General features: G+C 36.8%; 1 protein-coding gene across 1 annotated transcript; it reads left to right on the forward strand.

Moving 5' to 3' along the window:
• Nucleotides 1-4,440: 4,440 nt before the first annotated feature.
• LOC131333869 (uncharacterized) lies at nucleotides 4,441-6,350 on the forward strand. The gene is made up of 2 exons (XM_058368657.1): nucleotides 4,441-4,514; nucleotides 5,761-6,350. The coding sequence occupies exon 2, from the start codon at nucleotides 5,798-5,800 to the stop codon at nucleotides 6,173-6,175; it is 378 nt and encodes a 125-aa protein (XP_058224640.1). The 5' UTR covers nucleotides 4,441-4,514; nucleotides 5,761-5,797; the 3' UTR covers nucleotides 6,176-6,350.
• Nucleotides 6,351-11,431: the final 5,081 nt, after the last annotated feature.

Below are 11,431 nucleotides of genomic sequence, written 5' to 3' on the forward strand. Positions count from 1 at the left end.
ATAATTAAACAAAATTTCAAATAACATAAAAAAAAAAAAAGAGAACTCAAAAAAAAACTAAACAATATTCAAACCTAAAAAACGGCAATCTCGTTCCTTTTGATCTCCGCCCCCGTTCTTTATTTCTGTTTCTCGTCCGTGGGAAGAGTCCGCGTGCATCGGAACCAATCTGATGGCTGCCTCCGTTTTTGCTGATCTCGGCAGCTTTTTCTTCTCTTTTATATGCTCTCAGCCGTGTATGCCAATTCCCCCAATTGTTCAAATCCTGGGCCCCATTTTTAGTTACAATAACAAATAATCGTGAGGCCCACTTAGACCACAGGAGTCCAAGTCCAAGTCCAATTGTGGATTAATTAAGTCTAGTTTTAAACTCTCGACTCCATATTGGGACCTGCCACTCTATTGAATTTGAACGGCCCAACATCGAACACCGATCTATATTTCAACTTTGCATATTTTTGTATCAAACTTTCTAAATATCTGCAATACAATAATTAAGCATTAAGTTTCGAATAATAATATAAATGAGACTTAATAAAAATAAATTAGGGGGCGCTAATGTGAACATTTACGTACCTATCAAAACACCCCAGTATAATTTTTCTACTGTAGTATCTATCAATTAAAAATGCCACCCAACATAAACCCTAAATCATCTCAATTTGGTGTATTCCTAAGAATTAGGCACAAAACTAACCAATAGTTTTTCTTCTTTTTCCTTTATAAAACCTTTTTTTTTTCCCTCTAACTTCTGTTAACTTTGAAGGCCCTGTTGCTTTTATTTTTGCTTTTGTTCTATTTCCAATTTTTTTGTTCAATTACCCTTGTTGCCAAAAATTAAAATAAAAAAGCAGATAGCCAGAATTGTTATTGCTTAATTTCATTGATGTTATATAGCAGAGAAGAATACCGAAAAGAAGAAGAAGAAGAAGTTGCATTTACTTACAGTATTGAACAAATATATCAAAAAATAGGAGATCCCTTCATAATCAATTCTCTAGACAGGGCTAGTATTTTACTGCCATTTTTACAGCTGTTCTAATCGAGAGTGGTTTGTTCACCGAGACCACTAGATCTTCATTCTGGTCAGCTCCTAGCCTTGCCAAGTGATCAACACATTGGTTAGCCTCCCGGTAGATGTAAGTTAGCGTAGTTTTTGTCCGACTCAGGATAGCATGCGCATCATTGATCATGACACTTTGTGGGTGATTACCGGAGTTCTCCTCATTGATCAACCTCACGGCAATGAGAGAATCAGATTCCAGATTGATGTTAGTCATACTTTTCTCCAGAATTATGGTTAGTCCTCTGTATATTCCCCAGATTTCTGCTTCCAAGCTAGACTCGCATGCGATCTTGCGTGCCATAGTAACCCAATATCCAATCTCCATTAACATCTCTGAAAATTCCTTCAAATCCTGCATTCTGATTGGTTTGATAACAACATCCATGCGTACCCAGTGAATTAGAATGGGTCTTAAGAAGCCGTTAGTAAAATTAAGGAGAGTTGAAAGCCTGCACAATTTCACTGGCGTAAGGGTTCTCATGATTCCAAAATCTAGACTCAAGCCAAAACGTTATTCGGCATCGGTTCTCATCCCCCAAGAACAATATATTAGGCTCCCATCCGAACGTGTAGGGTTCATGAATCACGTGAGCCATATATTAATCACACAAGTCGAACATAATGAATAAAAGAAGAGCAACAATAATAGGTATCATCAAAAGGGCGTAACAAACTGTTAACATTCTCAATTTACTAAAAATGGTTAATCAAATCCATAAATCACCAGATTGAACAGGAGTGTAAAACTGTCTCGAAACGTAACTTCAGTTTGTTTATAAATTCGTAATAAATCCCCTCGACCCCGTATCGGAACGAGTTATGTATGGAAGTTGCGCGTAGAATTTAATAATCTACAACTTCTTTGCTTTACTCGAAGTCCAATTCCATCATTAAATAGCATAAAAACGGACTTCAAGTTGGTACATATAATCTGTCTCGAAACGTACTGCACTGCTCCAGCTAATTCAAAAAAGCATAACTAAATTGACCGACTCATATTGAGACGAATCGTATGTATGCGTAAATCGCTTAACTTTTCGAGAGCTACGACATTCATGTCATACATTTCCGCTGAATCTAACTCGTAAGTGTTCGAAATCACAGAACGTAATCAGCGCGCATAAACAACAAATTCTGATGTTTTATTTTGTTTACTACTACCACTTTCCAACAACGGTTTGACTCCCAACAATCTATTTACCTATAAATCATCGCATATATACCTCCTCCCGCGATATTTATAGCACATGTATACAGGTAAATATATAGTAAACCCTCGTACAAGTTAGGTTTCAGATGTCCTACCTCTTCTTTGACGATTCTAGCACGGTAAAGGAAGTTTCGCAAACACCGGAGATCAAACGTCACCGGGGGGAGGGATATTCTGCGGGAAAGAACAAAACCGCGAGGGAGAGAGAGCTGAACGTGAGATAAACAAGAGAAGATATTTTTACCGACTTAGAGAGAGAGAGAGAGAGAGAGAGAGAGAGACAGAGAGAGGAGTATATAACGTTTGGAGAGATGAAGAAATATAACGTATTAACGTTAAATGGAGAAAGGGTTGGAGCTAGAGATGTATTAGGCCATCCACAGTGGCATAATCAAAAATGGATAACTAAAAGTTGACACATCAGCTTTTGATTATCCATTTAAGAGGTTGCTAAGCTTAACAATGTTGAGGTCCACAATGGTCATTTCTAGTCCATAACTAAAATAAGGGATACACTACAATTATACTCTCTCTCCCCTTGTGTTTTCCACCATTGATCACTTCCCTCCATTACATATTTTTTTTGGCAAAAATATATCGATTTTCTCGGCAAAAATATATCGATTTTCTCGGCAAAAATATATCGATTTTCTCCTTTAATTTTGGGAAAAAAATTGGTGACTTCCTTAATCCGGAAAAAAAACGGAAAAAAAATAAAATACCTTAATCTGGTGACAATGAGTTGAATTGTAAATGATTGAAAGATATGAGCTTCACTTTTGGAGGGAAAGAAAAAAAAAGAGTTTGTGGCCGAAGAAAAGGAGATATAGAGCACACGAAGAAAATAAGAAGAAAATACCATTTGAAACACGCGTGTACATAAATTTTAGAACTATTTAACTTATGTGGTTTGATATCCACAAATTTTGATTATTGAAAAAGGTTGCTAGTTTTGGTTATCCAAAGCCCAAAATTTGATTATTTCTAAGAATGTTGTTAAGTTTGATTATACCATTGTGAGCCATCTTTTACCCCAACATTGTTAACTTTAAAAATAATTTGCTTTTGATTATGCCACTGTGGATGGCCTTAGGAGAGGGAGAGTGGGAATGTGGTTGACAGCTATAAGGAGAGAGATAAACATGAGATAAAACAAAAGAATTTCAAATACTCTACTTAATTCCAAAAATAAGTAATTAATTTAAAGCTTATCAATATAATTAGTGAAAAATCGGTACTTTACGCATACACTTACATTTTGAAACTTAAAAACAAAAGATTTTAGATTGTATTAATTAGCATGAGATTTTTTTTTTCGTTTTTTATCATAATTAGATGAGAAATTAAACAAATTTGCTTTCTTGTTAACATTCCGTATTATTTCATTTTCTCGACATAAAAGAGAATTTATTAACTGAGAAAATATGGCGACATCAAGTTAAATGGGATTAAGAATACAAAAACATTGTAACAAAAAAATAATAATAATACAATAACATGATTGTCAAGCAAGAATAGGGTGGAGTTTGGACTAAATTAATTAATAATTTTAGACAATAACTGCTTTTAACAGTTAGTGCAATTTTTCATAGTTCTCCGAATTCGTGTCGACGAGTGAAATTATAAAAATAAAAGATATGGGCCGAACTTGGAAACAATTTACAAAAAAAATACCGTAATCAACAATTGTTTTCGTTAAGGTTTTGGTTACAATATTTTTATTTTAAGGATCTTATCAAGACAAATTTAAAAAAAAAAAAAAACATAAAAACAAGAAAAAAAATTTATTACAAAAACAATAGTACTCCGAATTTTGTTCTAAACCTTGTCTATATACAGTCCAAACCAATAAAGGGTCGTTATCCAAAGCCCATAGATATTCCGACTACCATTTCTAGCGGATGATCAGGATCGGCCCATCGGGGCGGTGACAGAGGTAAACGACCACAATATATAGCAATTAATTAATTTGGTTTAGAATTCCATGCCAAACATAACTTAAGGTCCAAGTTTTCTCATATTCGATAGTAAATTAAACGCGACAGTACATAGATAGGGCAACACAACTTATTTAGGAAACACCTGTTGCATGTAGCCGTCTGGAAGATCTTACCCTATTTAACTCTCTCTCTCGTCTCGAGGGACAGACAATAACAGTAGTACTCTACCGATCAGCAATCTTTCAGCAACTAGCATTCATCCCATTCTTCTCAAGGCAGAAAACTCAATCTTGCGCAGGTCAGTGTTTTCTACAGTGCCTTCGATTAATTCTGTTTTCAAGAACAACGCACATGGTGGGAAAGCAATGAGCACTCAAGAAATCCGGTGTTGGGTGCTATGTGGAAGAACCTTAGCCCTCCTAAGATGGAAATCTTCGCTTGGATGACTTTGAAATCCAAGGTGGTTATGCGTTCTGTGCTTTTGAGTAGAAATTTGATTCCTAAGGGCCAATTTACTCTGTGCCCTTTTTGTTCGCTGCACTTGGAAACTCCGCAACACCTATTTTTGCACTATCACTTTTTGTGGGATGTTTGGTCACAAATTCTAGACTGGTGGCATTTGAGATGGGTGTGTCCCGTTTCTCTGGAAGCTCATTTCGGGTGGTGGATGGAAAGTAGATTTAGAAATTTGGAGAAAAATTTGTGGGAAGTAACTTTCTTTGCGACGTTGTGGTCTTTGTGGTTGACGAGAAATGATTATGTTTATAAACGCCACATCGGGAGCTGGGGTTGTGGGCGAGCAGATTAAAGCTAGAGTTGTTATGTGGAGAAAGGCAAAGTTCAACATTAAAGTGTACACGGTTGAGGATTTTAAGGTTTTTTTGGATGGAATTAGAATGTTGAAACTGTAAAGATTGTTTGCAGTGGTGTATAAGGTGTTTGTTTTTTCCTCCAATTTTCTATTGGAAGTCATTGTAAGGGGCGTGGCTTTTTTTTTCTGCTTTTGCTGCTTGATTGTGTAAGTTTGTTTAGCTTTCGTTCCTCAAGCCCCCTCGATGTACCCTTTCGAGTTTATATATATGTTTCGTTTTGCCGAGCAAAAAAAAAAGAACAACGCACATGCATCGCCATTCTGGCTGTCAACAATATACGATCGAGTTTTTTTTTCTTTGGATTCACCCTAACGTAGTAACCTCTACCAAAATCATAAAAAATCTTGTCCAAAGGCTTTCGATAGGGATTTAGCGTTTCAGCGATCGGGCGATATTGCGGGATTTGCCGATTTGGACCCCATGCACGGTAGAAATTCAAGAACGTAGATCCCCCCGCAAGCCCCTGGTTCAAGAATTCTTGATTGAGTCATATTTGTCTTCACAAAAATAGATAGCCAAAAACGAATCTTTCGAATGTTCAATTAAGCTTTACGCGAATTAGATCATATGTGAGAATTTTCTCTTGGCAATTTTTCGATTTTTTTTTTGACATATTGCCAAATTCAGGGTTGTTTTGATTCCTTGCTTACGAGATTTAAATTCTGAAAACAGAGGACAGGTTTTTGCTGGAGCAATTGAAACCTTGAGAATGGAGTCTTTAACGACTTATGCTTCGGATGGAGAGGAACCAAAGAGACGTCATTGCGAGCATTCTGTTTCACCAGCTACTGAATTTGAAAAACTGGAGCTCAAGCGACGTAAGGTTTCCGCCGTCCGTGATTTCCCTGCGTGTTTGGAACAGATCAATGCACGAAGGAACGGCTGCGGGGATGATTCGGATGCTGAACCTCGTGAAATTGATCATGTTGAGCCCCACAAAATCACGCTTCATCCCGAAAAAGATGATTTGTCCCTTTGGTCTCTGGAATCGAACAGGGCAACAGATGATGGTTATTATTCAGAGGACTTGGACGATGCAACATACAACGACCCATTCGAAGTTTTGGACCGCGAAAGAAGTTGCTAATTGGAACTCCAATATGTGCTGACTAAGGTTTTTGATTTTGCCTAAGTGGGGTTCAAGCGGCCCAAAGTTTCAGCCACCCGCGATTTCCCAGTAGCGTTCGAACAATTTGGTGCACAAGCGGCAAATGGTAGCCCGGATGATTCAGACGAAGACATTGTCGAGCTTTGGGAGATTGATCACGTCGATTCTGATCAGCAGAATTCACCTCACCCAGAAACGCGCGAGTTTTCCCCGTGTTCGGCATCCAAAGGTTTCAGCCACCCGCGATTTCCCAGTAGCGTTCGAACAATTTGGTGCACAAGCGGCAAATGGTAGCCCGGATGATTCAGACGAAGACATTGTCGAGCTTTGGGAGATTGATCACGTCGATTCTGATCAGCAGAATTCACCTCACCCAGAAACGCGCGAGTTTTCCCCGTGTTCGGCATCCAAAGTGGAAGCCGATGTTGCTTCTGATCCGGAGTAAAGTAGTGAAGTACTGGGGGTGAAAAGAAGTACTGTTGCCTAAAATTTCTTTAGCACGATGTAGAGTAAGCTATTCGAAGGACCGCCCACCCTAAAATAGCTAAGGTGGACGGTTTGATTTTCCATGTGCGCATCATTTTTGGTACAATAAGCTAGCTAGGGTCACAGTATCCCCCAGCCTTGATTTGATGTTTTTATGACACAATGAAACATTTGTTTGAGCTCAGTGGCGGAGGGAACTCAAGCCTGTATTTGATCTATTCTCTTGATCTATAATTATCAATTCAAGCAGTTTTTTTGTTTGCCTTAGTGGGTTTCTACTTAAGTGTGTTAAACTTCATTATTATATTTTTTAAAACATGGATGTACTTCAAATACATATCAATCGTATCGGGTTAACATGAGTTTTAGCTTGGTTGACGGTCTTGACAAATTCTAAATTTACAATTTTTGTCTATGTTTGTTTCATCACTTTTACTATTCCACGCACCTTAAAAAATTGTACATAACTACATATCTTTCAATGAGAACCTCTAAAAATATGCAACATGCATCGTATTAAATAGATATCAATTAGTTTTGTTATATGAAATTTTCAAAATCATGAAAGTCATTATAAATTGAAAGATATCAACACTTTAAAATATGTCCCAAATGTCGAAAATGGACCACAAACACGGACAAAAGGGGATAAGGTTTCCCTCATCAAATTGGCCTGAAAGAGACCCTCAAAAAATTTGGACTCGACAGTCGAGCCCCACCCTCAAAGAATTTGGATTGGACAGTCGTGCCCCACAAGGGAACACGAGAGCATCCTAATCTTTATTCTACAAAATCATGACGAAAAGACTTCGAAAGAATCAAATTTGATGTCAATAACTCCGGAAAATGAGATGAAATTATGTGTTCCTAGTAGAATTGTGCCCCCAAATTCATGTCTACGCCACTGTCCGAGCCTTGTGCTAATTGTTCTTAACTACTTTCACTGGCATTGAGAAATAGAGTATGCTAAATAGAACGGGCCACACTAGGTGAGGATCTCAAAAGGATCCAATAGTTGAATGGCCCAAAACGTGGGAGACTTGCGAAATCAGGGATCCTGGGCTTAGCGGTTTAGGACATGGGCTCTCTGTATAGTACTACTAAAAGCCCCTTTCTAAAAGAGTACACACCTCCCCGTGAACATATTTCCCACATGCCCAAAATCTTTTCCCACGATGCCTTTTCCTTTATGAGGAGTATCTTTTTTGGACAGAGTATCATTGACTATGGCATTATTGATACTTTAGGCTCTGCTCGGCTAACTTTGCTGACTTTTTGACATGATCTTTTTTGATGTATTGTTGTAATTTTTACAAGATTGCAGTATGATTTTTACGCCACACCATTCGGTTCAAAGAGAGGAATAAAAAAAATATAAAAATACAAACCAAAATTGAAAAAAGTTTTATAAGAAGGTAAGACTGTCTTTTTGGAATTTTTTTTTTTCCTTCTAAGACTTTTTTGGAACTTTGTTCTATATTTTTATACTTTTTCGAGTCTCCGTTCAGTTGCCAGGAATGTTGTACAGAAAAGTTATTCTCAGGAAAAGTCAAGTAAAGTAAAGTAAAAGAAAAAGAAAATTATTTTCCTGTGAGTGTTCATTTGACAAAAGAATTTTGCAAGAATAATTAAGGTTTAGTTGTTCATTTGTCAGGAAAAAGAAACTTTCGGAAAAATTTTGTGAGTGTTCACTCATTTTCCTTTTCCCGCGACGCAAAATCCTGTGTCTTTTGCAGGATCACTTTTGCAAGAAAGTAATTCCTGCAGGAAAACTTAAAAACGTGTTTCCTATTACTTTCCTGCCAACTGAACACTACAAAAATCATGGAAAAGTTGATTTTCCCATCCTTTCCTGTACTTTCCTGGCAACTGAACGGAGCCTAAGTGATGTAAGAATTATACCACAATCTAGTAAAAATTGAGAGAATACAACTAAAAAGACTGTACCAAAAAGTCGTAATACAGTAGAAACGGAATTATAGTAAATAGTTTGAAGTGGGATTAATTATGGAAGAAGTGCAAATCGTTGACCAAATATTAGTCTCTCTCTTTTTTGAAAAGCGAAGAAAGTAATATTTCAGTGATATAACAAAATATTACATGAAGAAGGAAATAGATATTAGTCAATACGATAATCGGGGCGGTTCCGGGGACCCTTAAAAAAACCTCTATAAAAATCCCCCAAGTTCCCGATCGAATTTTGATGATTCGAGCCGCTCAATATAATCAGAACGTGATTTTAAGAGTACTCGCAAGAAATCAGCAAAAAAAATGACTGGGAAGGACTTCATCCGAACAGTTTTTTATTGAACTTTATTAAATGGTTCAATAAAAAACTGCTCAAATCAAACCATTCCCAGGTTTTTTTTTTTTTGCCAATTTCACGCTGGCACTCTTAAAATCAGGTTCTGAATACATTGAGCGGCTCGGATCATCAAAATTTGATCGGAAACTATGAGATTAAGATTTGGGGGATTTTTTTAAGGATCCCTAAAACCGTCCCGTGTATATATATATATATACAATCATTTTCAAATGAGGAGACCTCTCCATTTCTCTCATTTTCCGTTCGAATTACGATGATCCGAGCCGTTCAATATGTTCATAACGTGATTTTAAGAGTACATGATAAATCAGCAAAAAAAAATGACCAAGAAGGGCTTAATCCGAGCTGTTTTTATTTGAACTGTTCGATAAAAAACAAACAAAAACTGCTTGGACGAAGCCTTTCCGATCATTTTTTTGACTGATTTTTCGCGGGTATCCTTAAATTCACATTTTGAACATATTGAGTGGCTTGGATCATCGAAATTCTATCGGGAAAGGGAGATCCTTATTTTATTAAGTTAAGATGGTTCTTAGGAGAAGGATACTAATATATATATATATATATATATATATATATATATATATATATATATATATATATATATATATATATATATATTGTTAATCACACAATTGACAATAGTGCTTGAAGATGATTCAACCATGAAACATAGTGAGACAAGCACACACACATAACAATTTTTTGGTTTACACTGGCTCGTAACATCGATTGAAATTGTCTATTAATGATGGAATTCTAAGTATTTTACTCAACTATTTAGGCAGATAAATTTTTGCAATTAGCCTCTCTCTCTCTCTCTCTCTCTCTCTCTCTCTTTAATCAAAACTAAGAATTGAAATACTGTTAAGACTTTTTGGTCTCTAGTTCTTGACTGGGGAGCTACAAGAATTTACAAAGATTAAAGGAATGCAAATTAGCATAAGTACTGTTGGTCCCTGCATTTTGAGTACTACGGGCAACACAGAAAAGATGCGAAGTGTCTTCCCCTAAGCTGCGCCGTAGGCCCCCTTTGATAACAAATCTCACCTATTTATCACTATTTATCAAGCGAGGCCATAGCATATTTTGATAGAGGGGCCCCGCCCAAAATTGGAGGGCTTTAGGTGGCCGTCTGTGTGCCTTTGCCAAGGGCCGGCCCAGTCACTAAATGTTTATAGCGATCATCAATTTTATATTGTCTATCAGAAAAAAAAATCTAGTCGAAAATTACAACCGATTCTGCAAATTTTTTTTTTTGATCAGCAAAAAAATTTTCATTAACTCATAACCCAAAGTTCAAAGATAATAGGGACTTGTGTACGCCGGCCTGACCACCCAAGACCCTCTTTTCTTAAGCACACGGAGAAAATTGATTTAAACCCAATAGGCTGAGCCCAAACGAGGAGGAAAAACCCTAAAAACAACGAAAAGTTGGTAAGCAACCAACCCAAACAAAAAAAACCCAGCGCAAACATGGGCTAGGCCCAAGACACCCAACAACCCAATCAAAACACCAAAATCCTAAACAAAAACAGCCCTACGACACCAGAAACACCACCGCCACCTCCGCTCCCCCGTTGTCCAAGGCCCCACAACCACAACAAATAATGAATGTTAAAGCATCTAACTCAAAATTAATGGGTAATGAGTGAAGAAGTCACTCATATTATAATTGGTCCTGTAAATTAATGAGTGATAAAACATCCAATTCAAAATTAATTGGCAATGAATAGAGAGGCCGTCTTAACGATACGAGACAAGATCTAACAATGAATCAATTTTAAAACATTGTATGAAAATATTTTAGTTTTGTAGTGAGAAACGGAAATTTTGGCGACGAAAGGGTATTTATTTATCACACCTAATATATATGGTTAAAGTATCCATCATAGCAAGTGGAGTGGAGTGGAGTGCAGTTGGTGTCTTCCTTATATTCTCATGCACATGGACATTGTTCGATTCCTATAAGTACCCATTCCTTTCTCTAAGTCCCCTAAAATAGAATAGATTACAATTAACGAATGAAAAATATACATATATATATCCATCATAAGTGGGGGGAGTATGTGTGGAAAGATTTCTTATGCAATTAGTAATTTGAACCATAAACATGGCGCAGAAATATTTATGGAAGATGTAGACTTTAACGAACTTTTAATAGTCTTATGCTTTGTTTGGATTGCTTTTTTTAAAAAAAAATTAACTCAAAAAATACTCATTACCCGTACTTCCAATCATTACTCACCCCTATCTCCAATCATTATCATCATTTTCTTTTTATACTCTCTCTAATCATTACCGAGGCGGTTCCGGAGATACCCAAAAAAATACCTCATAGTTTCCGATCAAATTTTGATGATCCGAGCCGCTCAATGTGATCATAATGTGATTTTAAGGGTATTCGCGAGAAATCAACAAAA

The sequence above is a fragment of the Rhododendron vialii genome, chromosome 7a (assembly GCF_030253575.1).
Source record: "Rhododendron vialii isolate Sample 1 chromosome 7a, ASM3025357v1".
NCBI classification, from domain to species: Eukaryota; Viridiplantae; Streptophyta; class Magnoliopsida; order Ericales; family Ericaceae; genus Rhododendron; species Rhododendron vialii.

Coding starts and splice junctions, on each gene's coding strand:
- LOC131333869 (XM_058368657.1), top strand. CDS start 5,798: ATGGAGTCTTTAACGACTTATGCTTCGGATGGAGAGGAACCAAAGAGA.